Source organism: Girardinichthys multiradiatus, chromosome 7 (genome assembly GCF_021462225.1).
Source record: "Girardinichthys multiradiatus isolate DD_20200921_A chromosome 7, DD_fGirMul_XY1, whole genome shotgun sequence".
NCBI classification, from domain to species: domain Eukaryota; kingdom Metazoa; phylum Chordata; class Actinopteri; order Cyprinodontiformes; family Goodeidae; genus Girardinichthys; species Girardinichthys multiradiatus.
In genome coordinates this window covers 30,524,224-30,539,360 of record NC_061800.1, presented here as the reverse complement: position 1 = coordinate 30,539,360, position 15,137 = coordinate 30,524,224, and the positions used below count along the sequence as shown (strand labels likewise).

General features: G+C 37.3%; 2 protein-coding genes across 5 annotated transcripts; both read right to left on the bottom strand.

Annotated features, from left to right (window-relative positions):
- Nucleotides 1-1,700: 1,700 nt before the first annotated feature.
- tra2b (transformer 2 beta homolog) lies at nucleotides 1,701-8,745 on the bottom strand. Of its 4 annotated transcripts, XM_047371127.1 has the most exons (9): nucleotides 8,605-8,740; nucleotides 5,745-5,979; nucleotides 5,268-5,407; nucleotides 5,010-5,172; nucleotides 4,419-4,607; nucleotides 4,218-4,333; nucleotides 2,616-2,738; nucleotides 2,406-2,476; nucleotides 1,701-2,330 (listed from the first exon to the last, which is right to left on the bottom strand). In XM_047371127.1, exons 4-9 carry the CDS (start codon nucleotides 5,040-5,042, stop codon nucleotides 2,320-2,322), a joined length of 543 nt encoding a protein of 180 aa, XP_047227083.1. In that variant the 5' UTR covers nucleotides 5,043-5,172; nucleotides 5,268-5,407; nucleotides 5,745-5,979; nucleotides 8,605-8,740; the 3' UTR covers nucleotides 1,701-2,319. The 4 variants fall into 4 exon arrangements, with proteins under 4 accessions (XP_047227083.1, XP_047227081.1, XP_047227082.1 ...); XM_047371125.1 differs by lacking the exon at nucleotides 5,745-5,979 and having other exon boundaries at nucleotides 8,605-8,745; XM_047371126.1 differs by lacking the exon at nucleotides 8,605-8,740 and having other exon boundaries at nucleotides 5,732-8,570.
- A 1,741-nt stretch (nucleotides 8,746-10,486) lies between these two features.
- On the bottom strand, nucleotides 10,487-14,763 carry LOC124871691 (high choriolytic enzyme 2-like). Its single transcript, XM_047371160.1, has 9 exons — nucleotides 14,530-14,763; nucleotides 14,344-14,413; nucleotides 12,833-12,892; nucleotides 12,607-12,759; nucleotides 12,408-12,525; nucleotides 12,139-12,317; nucleotides 11,971-12,052; nucleotides 10,966-11,090; nucleotides 10,487-10,861 (listed from the first exon to the last, which is right to left on the bottom strand). Exons 1-9 carry the CDS (start codon nucleotides 14,599-14,601, stop codon nucleotides 10,848-10,850), a joined length of 873 nt encoding a protein of 290 aa, XP_047227116.1. The 5' UTR covers nucleotides 14,602-14,763; the 3' UTR covers nucleotides 10,487-10,847.
- Between the last annotated feature and the right edge of the window lie 374 nt (nucleotides 14,764-15,137).

Genomic DNA, 15,137 nt, shown 5'->3' with positions numbered 1-15,137 from the left:
GGGTGTGTTTGGGAGGGAAGCAGGTTTTAAGGCGGACTGCAAACAAAAGCTTTGCAAGGTTGTGGCAGCTGTGGATGTGTAGTTTTATACCTAGTTACCCAAGAGGAGGAGCCCAATTATAATTTTTTTTTTACATCTGACTTTTTTCCCTGAGCTTTTGGAGTATTACTGCCACCCCACTGTTGTGCAGAGTGCCAGCAGCAGGAGTGATCAGCTCCTTCTCTCTTGCCTTGTTTACATCAGTGTGTGAACAGAGGAATGTCCAAACTGCAGCCTATTTACAAAACAGCTCTTTAGTTACTTTTCCTGATGGCATGCACACACGCTCAGTTATTCTGGGGCCTTTTCTGCTGCCAACCAACAAATTAACAGTGAAACATGCAGAAAAACAGCTTTAAATCCAATTGAATTCATAAAAAGAAAATATCTGCTTTTTAACAGATTTCTGCTAATTGGGTCACCGTGCTTCCAGATCGTGCAGATTATTTCCACTCTGAATGGAAATGCATGTGACATTTGGAGGAACGTGGAGACACACATCCATGTGGACTTGTGGTGGAACATGGAAATTAATTTCCAAGGTGTGGTCAGCTGTGCAACGAGTGGTTTCTGTCTCCTCACTGCTGCAATGCCCTCATATATTACACTTTATAATACTGTATTTACATCTTGCAGCAGCTTTTCTAACCAACACGTAAATCTATTTTTATAAGCTTTCACAGCCTTCATTAATAATTACCCGTCATGTTTTATGCTACCTCCAGCTTCACTTTAATCGAGTAAAGTTTGAGCAAAAATTACAACAATAACAAAGATCTATTAAATTCAATGTAAATTTCTGCAAGTATTAAAACAACTACTTGGACATTAAACAAGGACTAAGGAAATCAACACTTTCTCAACACTACTTCCTCCTGGTGTGTTGGTGTGAATATGGTACTGCCCACTTCTTTGTTAAATACATAAAAATCGTAAAGCTGCCACCTTTTCAAACAGCTTTAGAGTTTACTTATTGAGGTCATTAAAAAAAAAAGATACAAATGTAATGTTAATTAGAACCAATTTACCTAATTTATTACATAAACATGTGTGTAATCTCAGATATAAAGTAGAAAAGACAGAATAACACAGCAACATTATGGAGCTTTTTTACCTTAGGAGTTTTCAGAGGTTTATAGTGACCAGCAGGGGTAGTTGTTGAACTTCAGTCCTCTGCAGATGGATGAAGCTTTGGCTTGGGATTTACAAATATAATTCACCCTAACTTCAGCAACTTAACTCAAACGGATGTGTACAGCTCTATGAGACTACATGCAGCAACCTTCATAAGTCAGTCACAGTAACTATTGAAATCCCTGCTTTCCAGACAATTTAGGAGCTAGAAGTTCCTTACTTTAAATGCCTAAACATACAATAAACCACTTTTAGGGGTAGAAGCCACGATTGAAGGAAGGTCTAATTGCAATTTAGATTTAATACCTCAACAGACATGGCAGAAACCGTTTAAAACCCATTTGCATGTTTTACAATGTTTAATTATGTCATTTTAGCTCTACAAAAATAAACATATGATTTTAAAAATGTTCATGAGCTAACAAAAATAAATGAATAGCTGTAGCCTATGCTGTTGGTATATCTTATGAATGAAATACATTTTCACCTTAACAGACAAAAGAGGCTTCAAAGAAAGAGACGAGTCGTGGTGGGAAAAAAAACCCAACTCCCTTTTAATTTGTTCAAAGTTGTTGAATTTTCACTCAAGTAGGTACACAACAAAACCCATAAATTATTTACAACAGACCTGGGCTGTACATTTAAAACAATGATGGGACTCCTTCACATGTCATTCCATTTTCACTGATAAGCATAAGGAAGAGTGGGATTATCTTTGTGGGACAGTTTGGTTTCTTTAATGTGGAGTTGGATGAGAAATTGGTCTCTTAAATTGGAGATGGAGGCCCAGCGCCGTGTAAGGAATTCTCAAAGGTTACATCAGAATAAATGTTTTTAACACTAAATTACACAAAAACAAACAGAAATAAGCAAACAGGCAACTCCTTGGTTTCACATTGTGCAGAAAGATAACTGCCTCAGGGGTGGTAAGTGAAAAGGTTTTCGGCGGTCCTTTTTCACGTCAGTTAGCTTACACTGCTGGTGTTCTGCTCTCACTGGACTTCATAATTTCCTCATTAAACTCCATATCAAAGAAACAAATTTGTTCCCTTGAGAATACAGTATCTACAATAAAGTCAAACAAATCTTTAGGAGAAACATCTCATCTGTCCATGGAAAGAAGAGATTTATGTCTGCCTGAACTGCTCAATATCGACCTGTGAAAGATAGTAGTCATTAGTCAAAACATGACAAACAAGTGGAAGAAGACGGCTGATAATATTTGAACTTACGAGGAGAATAGGACCGGGATCTTGACCGGGATCTGTATGCTCCTCTGTAGTAGGGTGAAGGTGACCTTCGTCTAAAATTAAAAACAAATATATAAAACAAAAACAATTCTTAGCAATAAAAATAAAAACAATGAAGGCAGGACAGAAGAAACAGATTCGATTTTTTAATGGCAATCAGCAAAATGCCAGCGAACAAACTGGAAATGTCACCTGTATGATCTGTAGTAATCCCTGTCGTCATAACGATCATATCCGCCTCTATCGTATCCGCGGTCATATCCACGGTCGTAGTCACGTGAATTGCGCCGTGGTCCACCGGGACCGCCTCCGCCACTGATCAGGAAGAAAACTTTACTCAAGCTTCCAAAAACAATGCACACAAGTGATATATTCCCGTTTCATTTTATCACTCTTTAATATTATTGTCATTGTAGGCAGCCATGCCTATCGGAGCTTAAATTTAAACACCTGCAGAGCCTTACAAAAGGATTTATACCTGTCGAGCTTTTTCCACATCATAATCACCAACTTCAATTCGCTTTTTGGAAAAGGATTTTATGTGACAGATCAACACAAAGTTGTGCATAATTGTGATTAGGGAAGGATTATTCACAAATACAAATCTGCCCCCCTGAGTTAATGCTACAGAAAACCACCTTTCACTGCAATTACGGCTGCCCGTTTTTGGAGTATGTCTCTAGCCTTTTAACAGATCCAAGCTGTGTGCAAATTAAGGGGCTGCATCCTTCGAAGGACCCGGCCTAAGTAGACCGGGTCCTTCGAAGGATGCAGCCTCTGAATTTCGACACAGCTTTAGAGTGTGAAATTTCAGCCCATTAGTCTCTGCAAAACATGTTCAAGCTCCATGAGACCGGATGCAGCGTTCCTGAAAAGCAGATCTCTCCTCACCCTATTTATTAAAGATAAAGTTTTTTCCTTCTTCTGCAAATGTTTTAAACTGGCTTCATCTTTATCTGCTATGTGTTTGGCGCCACCCTCTGACTGGGAGTATTATTGTCCCTGCTGGATTGCACAACCCACACAGTTGCATTTATTGGCTTCAGGCAAACCTCCAATGAGAGTTCTATTGTCTTTCATCAATGGTTTTTTGCTTGCCATGTTTCCATAAAGGACACGTTTGTGGAGTGCACAACTAACGAAGCAGTACTGCCCACAGACTCTCCCACCTGAGTTGTGGATCTCTACAGCTCCTCTAAAGTTACATGGACCTCTCGGCTGCTTCTCTGACTAATTCTTTCCTTCCCCCATCTGTCAGTTTAGGTAGTTAGCTATACTGTTTCCATTTTTTGGATGATTGAACAGTGCTCAATAAGATGTTCTAGCTTGGTTTAGAAATGATTCTTGGTTTAAAGCTCTCCACAACTTTATCCCTGACCTTCCTGGTTTGTTTTTGGTCTCCCATGATGCTGCCTGTTGACTAATGACCTTTAACAGAGCTCCCTCAGAGCTTTGTTAAAGGTCATTAGTCAACAGGCAGTATCATGTCCAACATCTGCATTTATACTGATGACATGACTTTAGACAATTGACTTAGGAGTATTAGAGTACAGGGGGCTGAATATTTATGCAAGCCACACTTTTGATTTTTGAACATTTATAAACACCAAATGTTTCCTTCCTTTTTACAACTAGGCACCATTTTGTTTTGGTCTACAACATAAAATCACTGAAATATTTTGAAATTTGTGGTTTTAAAATGTAAAAACACTTGTCTAAAAAGGGGTAATGAATGCCCTTTCAAGGCACTGGACCTATTCCACCCAAACAGCTTACACGCTTTAGCTGACTTACTATGTGGGTCGCCCCATGTAGATTCCCGGGGTTGGGGTGTGAGGTCTCTTTGTGATGGAGAAATCCACACGGATTCTGCGACCATCCAGCTCCATGCCATTAGCTCGGTCCTTTGCCTGACAGCAAACAAAATCAGTTTTTCCTATCAAATCCAAAGTATTTTTATTTTAAATAATAATTGATTTAAAAATGTTATGTTACCTCTTTAGCATCATCTTTGTTCTCAAAGTAAACAAAAGCAAAGCCCCTGGAGCGCCTCGACTGCTGGTCATACACGATGCAAACATCTGCCAGGGGCCCATATTTAGAGAAGACGTCCCTCAGGTCCCTCTCTGTGGTGTACAGGCTCAGGCCAAACACTCCCAGGCATGCATTTGGATCTGGATTAGCCTGAAAGTTTAAGCAAATTAAAGGTTTGGATTTAAACATATTGGAATGATTCCAGAGTTCATATAGTCTATAAAACTCTGTTCTGGTAATGTTAGATCTGATATCTTCAGACAGATGCTAATGCTTGGTAGTTCATTAGATTTCAAGGGACATAATTTAAAGCTCTGCATGCAAAACATGGGGCCAGTTGGTTAGACTTTCACTTGAAGCACAAACTTAGGAGAATTTCAGACAACATGTTCAAGCTCACAAAGAGGTGGAGAAATTGTGAAAATGCTAATAAACAAGGAGAACATTACCAACTGCATCATTATTTGATTAATCTGATATTGTGCAGCCCTAATATAGTCAGAGTGTAAGAATAAATTTAAAAAAGCATTCAAGTATAAAAGGATAACACACCCGATTGCCAATGTGCCTTCGCCGATTAGACATGGGTGAATGACTGAAGCTTCTGTGCCGGCGCTCTCCACTGTAGGATCTGCTGTGAGATTTGCGCCGGTAGGACCTGGAGCGGGACCGGGAATGGCTGTAGTGCTTGCGAGAGCCACGATGAGAATGGGAGCTGCAAGGCAAAACAACCTTTAAACGTTCATTCAATCCAATGCTTGAAGAAATGGATTTTTGTGTCACTGTGGCTCAACATCAGCCATTACTTACCCTGACCTGGAGCGAGACCAGGATTTAGAGCGGGAATGGTGGGATCCATCTTTTGAACGGGCCGGCGAACGAGGTGGGGAGCGGCTTGCCGTCTTCCCAGAGCCCCGGGGACTCGCGCTCCTGGAAGCGGAGCGAGACTCCTGAACGAACCACACACACACCAACACGTTATCACAGGTGAGGTGATAGAAATGAAGAAATGTGCTACAACAACTCTGCAGTTCAGAATTAAGACTATCCTGGAAAATTTGAAGGAAAAAAAGAAAAGATGTGGAAATTGGCAATTATGAATGTAGGGTAATGTTATTTTGTCTAACCAATGAAAGTATGACATCACTAGGATTACATTAATAAATAATTAGATAAGATAAAAAAGGCGAAATAAAATAGCACTAACAAATTAAAGTGTGATGTATTTAATAACAATGACATGCACGCATTTGATAAATAGACCAGAAAATTACTTAGCGCAGTGACCTTATCCAGATTACTTCCTTAACTTCATTTCTGTAACTTCATTACTTCACATTATTCTTCTTTCTTCAATTTTCTTACATCTTCTGACTTCCCCCTTCTCACACACTGCTCAAAGTTCTTCCCTCCTCATGTTTAGCATGCATTCAACAATTCAGCTTCACACATCTGAGCTTCATATTACTGAAAATAAAGTGGACATGAGACTTCTTCTGCATTTTCTTCGTCGAACCTTAACCTTAATGGAAAAGAAAAGGATGAAGAATATATGACTACAATTAAAACGGCACGCTTTTTCAAATTTTCATCAGGATTTTCTGACAAATGTTAAAGTTTACAAATGATCAACTGTCAGTTTAATGAATTTCACTTTCAGTGGTTCCACATTCACTACTGTGTCTTACTGGTAATTTCATAAAGCATAAGGTTGCAATGAAAACGAAAGATTCAACAGTCTTGTGAACTGCTGCTCAGCTTACATCTTTTACTCATTGCAATAAAGAAAGTAATCTTGTTCAAATAATTACTTTTCTTTCATCACAGTGAACATAACACCACTGAATGTGAAAAGGTCATAATCAAAATTAAATCCACCCATAATCTCCCCTTTCTCTCCAAAATAAAATAAATCTAGGTTAACCAAAACAACCTCAAGATGAAGCTACTATTCATTTGTATTCACCTCCATCACCAAGTAGCACCTGAACAAACCTGAGACCCTTGAACTACATATTTCAGAACACAATGTAAAATAAGAATAAGGTGAATTGCATGGACATCTTATTAATGACGATATGTAATTATCTTTCCTGAAAACCAGATATGGCAGTACCCTTCGGCATACTACTAACTGATTAACCAGGCTTTCAACAAGTCACAAGGTGATTGAGGCTAAAACTCACTGCTGTTCACAAGATGAAAGGACATCACTTGTTAAATAAAGCCAGTAATTGGTTCATACTTCAGCAGAAGGGTTTGTAAACCTACCACTAAAGTTGAACAACTTCACTTTCGACACTGAACTTAGCATCAAACTGCAAGATGTTTTTTTTTTTTCATTGAATAAGGGGCCATTTCACCGCATTTAACAACTCGAACATTTTGATCCTGACCATTTTAAAATCTGAAACGATTAGAGTACCAAACCTTGAACTGGATTAATTTAAACTCTTTACATATTCCATAAAACACAGATTGTAATTTGTGAAAAAGTCATTCAATTCAAAAAGGGATAAAGCATTTTCTTTAACTATTTTAATAGGCTTCAAGCCACCTGACATGGCGTACCTCTTAAACTACACCAGACAGGTCAAACCTGGGAGAAATAATTCAACACTAATGACAAATTCGACAAAAATACCGTTTTTGATTTGTATAACTGGCAATGCATTTCAAATGGGGGGCTAAAAAACTAAATAATCACCCTTGTTCTTTCCCCACAATAAAAAGAAAGCATACACATATGACAAGGTGTATTTCTTAAGAATATGTAATGAGCATAAAATAGGTTTAACCATACGTTATATTTTAGCGGAATAAAGATTGTGCAGTCGCTGAATTTGGTGAAATAGCCCTTTACACAGCAATCTCCAGCTGCGAATCGGATGCTAACTTCAGCATCGTGCTTTGTCGTATCCTCAGCCGAGCAATTCGTTGAAGCGCCTGTTTAAACGGTGAATATCTCAAGCTGCATGACCGAGATGATACAAATGAAGAATCTTGAGGCTGCTTCATATAAAAGATTAATTATTTTTATTCTTCCGTGTCGATTCAATGGCGCGGGTTAGGTGCGCCAAAACCAATAAGGAAATCCACATTGACGTTCAGTCAACATTATTAAACGCAATTTATATCTTTCAGGTACCATGTTTAAACCCCACTCTAAAAAAAGTAGCCAACTAAAATGCATTATTACATAAAGTACAAGATATAATTTCATCTGGAGCAAAACGGGAGTTCGAGCATATTCACTTCGACGTTCTAGAAATTTCTATCAAGGGATCGAGATTCCAAACAATTCCGCTCTTTCTAAAATATAAACAGCAATTTGGATAGCCTGACTTTTAATGCCCAAATATTCTGATTGTTTAAGGTTATTGTCTACCCAAAAGTTCCTAAATCGAAAGAAAAATGATTAACCCCGGCCTGAGACGACACTGAAGTTAGTTTCCGATTCGTAGGTCCCTGTTTATGAACTAAACAGCTATTTTACGGCTCTTTATTTGTCAGTATTGCTTTGTATATGCTTTAGTTTAAAGTATATAAGGCATTCAAATGCCAAATGTCGTCTACGTTCATTTAAAACACTATTTTGTGGTGCCAAAATTAAAAAGGACAATTTTTATTACTCCACAAGCCACCGACCCACCCCCGGCTCAGGTATTTCATACACGAGTAATTTTGAGTTTGATTTTTATTCTCTTATCACTGGATCTAATCTAATGTGTGGCTAAACATACTTTTAATATAACAGAACTACATACAACAGCCGAATCACTCACTACGAATCGGAAGCTAGCTTCGTCATCGTTAGCACGAGGCCTAACTAACGTTGACATGCTAGCATTAGCCAGGTAGCTAAATTTAGCAACATGCGATTTTTTTTTTTTTTTTACAGTAAATTCTTATACATTCACATTTATTTACATTGCAACCGAGTCACATCAATATGGTTATGCGTTAAGAAAAACGAAACGTTGGAGATTACAACTGAATTGTGAGCTACCAAGGGGAGCATATTGCTGGTGGTGTCAGTTGATAAATAGCCAAAACCCGTTAATATCACATTTTTCTCGTCAAAAGGCTTTGTTTTTTATCCATGCATTATAAAGAGTATAAGCGCTGCAACGAAGTTAATACGTACCCGGCCTTTGTCGTTGTCGCTCATTTTAGTGCTAGAGAATAAAATAAATTGAGGAATATTTTAGCTCGATACTAATCTGCGAAGCTAACGACGGCGGTCGTGAGTGTCTGAGTGTGAATATAGAACTGTGGCTCCTCCCTTTTTCTGCTGCTCTCACAACCACAAGAGTAAATTATGTAAAAACGTATCTAATTTAATAAAGTCGATCAAAATAATGGTCCCAAAAAAAAAAAAAAAAAAAAAAAGAAATCTATATATTTGTTTAAAGTTGGGATAAAGTCGAAAGATACCTAATGCAGGAACAGTATGGCTATTTGATGAATTTAATCCTTACATTTACTGTATAATGTAATATAATTAATTGTTATAGTATTTATAATATAATAATTATTAACAATTCTAATAATTTAATACTTTATATATACAAATTTCTCTTAGAAAATAATTTCTATTTCCCACCAAATGTATATTTCAAATGTCTGTAAAGCTGTTTCTGATTTAAATTATTTCAGAGAATAAATTATAAGTCACATTTATGCAGGGCCGGATTTAGGAGGCTGTTGGGCCCTGGGCTAGAGGCGGTTTTGGTGCTCTACCCACACAAGTTAAATTTACACTGAGCTGAGATATGAATTAAATTTTCACACAGAATATTAGAATTGAATTTGTTTATTTTATATTTGTTTAGATGAGTTCATAATATCCAAATTGAAATATTTTACAGTGCTAAAAAAACAAAACAAATGTCAACATATTTTCAATATAATGTTAACAGTTTAAAATGTTCTGCTGATTTCGTCTAAGCTGGAGATGGGTTTTATGGCCACTGCGGGACATCAAGTTTAGGGTTTATAGACCTTGTGCCAAGAAAAGTTATATCGTTACACTTCCTTACAGTAAAATATGAGCAAAAAATATACATAACATATATTGTGAAGAAAATATATATTATAAAAAACTTTTAGGAATTCATATTAATCATAACTCACCAAGTGACAAGATAATTTATTGTTTTCCAGTTCTTAATTTCCTTTTCTAAAAAAAAAAACAAATCTACAATTTTTTGAAAATACAAATTTTTTTTCACAAAACATGTTATTTATTTGGATATTTAAACTTAGAACTCCATCAGTCTTTTAGAAGAAATTATTAACCGCATTGTGATTAAGATCCACAATCCCCTCTAGTGCCTGTCTGCAAACAAATCAGAAACAGTTATTAGTCTTTGCATTTCATATGGATGCCAGACAGCATAACATTTGCAGTTTATTTGCATAGTTTGTTTTCATTTAACAGCCTACTAAACATAAAGTGCTGGCAACATTTCTTGGTATCCCTGGTAAAGATGTGAAAAAATAGAAAATAAATATTTTAATGCAATTGCGTAATCCCACTGAAGTAGTGAAAAAAATCCAACTTTTAAACTGAGCGCATTTATTCTGTGAGGAGGAAAGAAAGTCACAGGTTAAGAAATAACATTTTTAAACAAAATTAGCAGACAATCTAGAGAGCTTGTGCAAAGAGGAATGGTTAAACATCCCTGTGTCTGTATGCTCCAGTCTCATGAAATATTATAGGTAAAAGCTTCTGTCCAGTTCTGTTGGCAGAAGAGTGTTAACAGCAGGGGAAACCTACAATTGAGCCAAAGCCGATTTTGTTCATGAACAATTTTCTTAGGGCTATTACACATCTCAATCAGGGGTGCAACAATTGTGGTAAGAACTAACAAAGTCCATTTAATTTACTTTTTATTTAATGCCATGATTATGTTTATTTTCAGTGCTGGTTGTCACCATTTTTAATGCTGCACATAGTTTATAGGAGGATCTGGTTTATTAACTCATCTTTGAAAAACATACAAATTATGAAACTGACCACAGGATTTTCTGTTGTATTTTCTTTATTTTAGCAGAGAAAACAATGGGAAAGAGAGAGAAGATTGTACAGAATAATTTTTTAGACACTGGAAATAATTGTCTAAAGAACTTCGGCATTGGAAAAGCTTATTCATGGCGTGTTTATATTTGAGAGATGCATATCTTAGCTGATGATTTAGTATTTAAATGGCATTGCACTAAAAGGTAAATGAACACTTTTTTTTTTTTTATCGACTTTTTAATAATAAAAGCACATCTATCGCAAAATGAATTATCTTCCATTACATCATCTGTTTAATTTACTCAAGAAGATATAAAGTACTTCACACATCGAGCAGGACCTTATAGTAGAGACGTCTACATTCATTACTCATTAACGCCTGTAAGTAAGAAAACAAACAAAAAAATAAATCAAAATCAAGCAGATTAAAATGATTGTAAATACATATTTTTTCTGGACTTGTTTGTGTGTCATTTTGCTTACCGCAGTTATAGAGGACGTTTATTTTATGGAGGTCAAGTGCACTAGGTCCATCTCGCTGGCCAATAGGAATGTAAGGGTCTGGTTTGGGAATGATTGTTGGTCCACCGTCTTCAGAGAAGGCGTATCTGAATCAGAGATGTGAAAAACGTAAGGTTGCTCCAGCAGGCATTAAAGCAAAAACTGCGTATTTACAGCAACGAGAAAAAATATTTGCCACATTGCAAGTTTCTTTTGTGTTTGCTATTTTGGTCACACTGAAATGTTTCAGATCATGAATTACCCCAAGTGAATACAATATTTAGTTATCAAATGATAATTTTATTTACAACCTGAATTCCAATGAAGTTGGTTCCAGTGCTTTAGATATTGTTCTGGGTCCTTTTGCTACTTCCTTGACCAGTCCAGGATGTGCTCTTGGAGTAATTTTAATTGACTGGTCACTCCTTTGAATGGTCACCACGGTTGCATGTTTTCTCAGTTTGTGGATAATGGCCTTAATGTGGTTCAATCGAGTCGTAAAGATTAAGAAATTGATTTACAACCCTTTCCAGACTGATAGATGTCAATGACTTTGTTTCTCATCTGTTCTTGAATTTCTTTACATAGGGAAATTATGTGTTGACTTTTGAGATCTGTTATCCTACTTTATATTGTCAAACATGTTCCATTTAAGTGATGTTTATGAGCTTCAGGACAGGCTATAATCAGACCATGGTGTGATTAGTGAAACTGAACCAAAAAATGTCATTAATCAGAGTTAATGCATGATTTAACAAGCAGATGATTACTTTTCACATACAGCCAGGTAGGTTTGAATAGATTTTCGCCCTTAATAAATAAAATCTTTCTTTGAAAGCTACCTTTTTTACATAGTCAGCTCATTCTTATCTGACATTAAAAGTTGTTTTAAAAATTTAGGTGACAGAAAAAAAGCAAAAACAGAAGCAATCTGTAAGGGGGAAATACTTTTCTCATCACTCTATGTTGTCTTAAGCAGCAGCTCACCGTCCGTAATGCATGACAGAACTGTAGTCATATGGGCTGTTCAGATTGTTTGTCACCTGTTTCCTGAAGTTATGTATGTGGTCTGTCAAACAGAAAAAAAGGACATAAGTCATATTTAGTCTAAATGTACCGTACTGGGAATTCTTGGAAGAGGCCATTCATCCAAACCTGGCATGATGTTCTTCCACACAATGGTGACATAGTGGTCTCGGTCCGAGCGGGACTGCTCATGCACGAAGCCTAGGGCATGCATGAACTCGTGAGCAGCAATCCCCGACCACATGCACCCAGGAGTCTGCAGTGACAAGGTCTGGCTTCCTCCGGTCTGCCCCAGAAACGACCAGCAGCTTGGGGGTGCACAGAGCAAATCTTACTGCGTTTCCTCACACAATGCAGAGCTACATAAAGCAAAACCATAAATAAAGAGTCTGTCTCACCCATATCTAGGCTGGATGTCGAGGAAGCTGGCCTCATGAGTGCGAGGAACAAACTTGATGCAGGTTCCAGAGGTAATTTCCTGCATTCCTGTTTCTATTGTGATTCTGTCCATGTCATCTACAGATGAAAAACAGGACCATTTAGTTAAAAACGGTGTAAAGTGTGCTGATCTGTAAACCTCTTTAAATGGATTCATACCATATAAAGGAGAGAGGATATAGGGAATGTAAACAAATCCATCAATTGACTTAGGCCACAGACAGGCATTCCCAGGGCAGTTTATGGCACTGCGCACGTATGAATAGGCAATATCTCCTTCTCTGAATGACAGTCCTCTGGGCGCTCGCAGCACTGAAGTACAACATTTAACAAAGCTTACAAAGCGTAAATCAACACAACCTATTTCAATTTACATCCTACTTACAGCTGTTGACTTCTAGGATCTGATCCATTGTAGTCATTTCATCTCGGTCTGTGATTTCATCTTGACACAAAGAAACAGTGGTCTTCGTCTTTTTTGAAAACATAATACTAAATGTACAATATTATTGTCATGCAAATGTGCATCCCAGTAAATTAGAAAGTGATTTATATTCGAAAACTGAATTCAAAAACTTAAACTAGTTCTAGAAATATTTCCAGTGTTTATTTCTGTTAATTTTATGATTATGAATTAAGGCTGATAAACGAAGAAAATAACATGTTTCTCAGAAAAACAGAGTATTACATTAGACCAATGAAATGTTGTCTTATGATTACAGTATCGCCTAGAGTCGGGGGAAAACTGCTGACTTGATTCCTGTCCTTTGTGATAGACAGTCACTGACACCCATCATAAGGAGGGTAAGCCACCAAAAGTAATTGCTGAAGATTCTGGTTCTTCACAGAGTATACCAGAAACTGATACTGATTTAATTTTCCAGCAGGACTTGGCCCACATTGCCAAATGTACCAATACCTTGTTTAATGACCGAAGCAATGGCTGCGCTTGATTGACCAAAACCCCATGGAGACTCAATTGAATATTGTCAAGAGGAAGATGAGAGACACCAGACTTTACAATTCAGACCATCTGCAGGCCAGTATTAAAGCAATTTGGGTTCTCTTAACACATAAATAGAGCCACAGGTTTATGGCCTCCATACCATGCTCCACTGATGCAGTAAATCCTGCAAAAGGAGCCCCAACCAAGCATTACGTTCATATACTGCATAGTACAAGAACATAGTTTGCAGTAGGCTGACATTTCTGTACTTTAACAGAAATAAACACTTCAAATACAGTGCTGTGCAAAAGTTTTAGGCAGGTGTGAAAAAAATGCTGTGAACAAAAATTGCTTTTAGAAATATAAATGATGATTATTTTTTATCAAATTACAAAATGCTAAGTGAGTGAACCCAAATGTACAGCAGAACTTATTAAGATCTATCTTCAGCGTAAAGAAGAACAAAACTTACTGGAAGTGATGGTATGGCCCCACAGAGGCCTGATCTCAACATCACGGAGTGTGTCTGGGATTACATGAAGAGACAGAAGGATGTGAGAAAGCCTACATCCACAGAAGATCTGTGGTTAGTTCTCCAAGATGTTTGGAACAACCTACCAGCTGAGTTCCTTCAAAAACTGTGTGCAAGTGTACCTAGAAGAATTGATGCTGTTTTGAAGGCAAAGGGTGGTGAGACCAAATATTGATTTGATTTAGATTTCTCCTTTGTTCATTCACTGCTTTTTGCTGATTGATGAAAACAAATGATTCAATTTTTCAAAGCATTCTTTGTTTACAGCATTTTTTCACACCTGCCTAAAATTTCGCACTGTATTGTGTATCACTGGGTGTAGTGATTCTCAATGAGTTTCACTTTTTGAATTGAATTACCATCATAAATGAACTCTTTGATTGTATTAATTTACTCAGATGCAGCTGTATGTAAATACCTTCTTCAAAGATCTCATCAGAGTACTTCCTCTTCAGTCTCAATTTGCCCTCGTGTACACCAGTTGAATTCTGTCAGTCAAGTTATAAATTAGTAATTTATAAAAAAAAAAAGGTAAATCCTAAACTGTAGAGCAAAATAAATCTAAGAGCCTGTTCTCTATAAAATATTTTGTCTTGGTACTGACCTTGACAGGCACCATGTCAGCTGGGATGAGCAGGGCAAACAATATGCCCAGAAGCAAAAGGGTAGAAGCCATAGTTGTCTTTCAGGTTGGTTCCCCCAGTTTTGGATTGCTGCCTTTAAATGTGAGAGCTCACTAAAGGTCCCACCTTTACTGAATCTATATACCCACTTCTCCTCCGCAGCTCTGTACTGATTGGGCCCCACTCCTGTGATGAGAGTGTGGCCCGAGACCTCTCATCATCCAGTGGGTGTAATTTACTCAAGTCCACTACTGATCCGCAACAGGTGGTCCCACTGCTGACCTTCATTATTCAGCACTTTCTTAAATGAGACACTTAGAGGTGTTTTGCTATCAAAGCAGTTGCTTTCAGAGGAAAAACTGTCCACCCAGTCCAGCAAGACCAGCAATTTGAGTGTGACTGGACTGGTAACCAGTGATTTAGTGATATACTATCAGATGATAACAACAGCACAGGTAAACATATATACACAGGAAAATATCCTTCTCTCTTTATATTAAGGGGCAGTTTCGAAGGGCAAACACCAAAGGAGGAGTGGTGAATGTTAACAGGGAAATATGCAGGTACTGGTTATCATAGTACAGAAAAT

Excerpts from the sequence above, each read along its gene's own strand:
- tra2b (XM_047371125.1), bottom strand. The coding sequence starts at position 8,628 with ATGAGCGACAACGACAAAGGCCGG. Across the intron at positions 5,408-8,604 it reads GCGACAACGACAAAGGCCGG|GAGTCTCGCTCCGCTTCCAG; the intron begins GTACGTATTAAC and ends TGGTTCGTTCAG. Across the intron at positions 4,334-4,418 it reads ACAAAGATGATGCTAAAGAG|GCAAAGGACCGAGCTAATGG; the intron begins GTAACATAACAT and ends GTTTGCTGTCAG.
- LOC124871691 (XM_047371160.1), bottom strand. The coding sequence starts at position 14,601 with ATGGCTTCTACCCTTTTGCTTCTGGGCATATTGTTTGCCCTGCTCATC. Across the intron at positions 14,414-14,529 it reads CTGACATGGTGCCTGTCAAG|AATTCAACTGGTGTACACGA; the intron begins GTCAGTACCAAG and ends CTTGACTGACAG. Across the intron at positions 11,091-11,970 it reads TCTGTCATGCATTACGGACG|ATACGCCTTCTCTGAAGACG; the intron begins GTGAGCTGCTGC and ends TCTCTGATTCAG.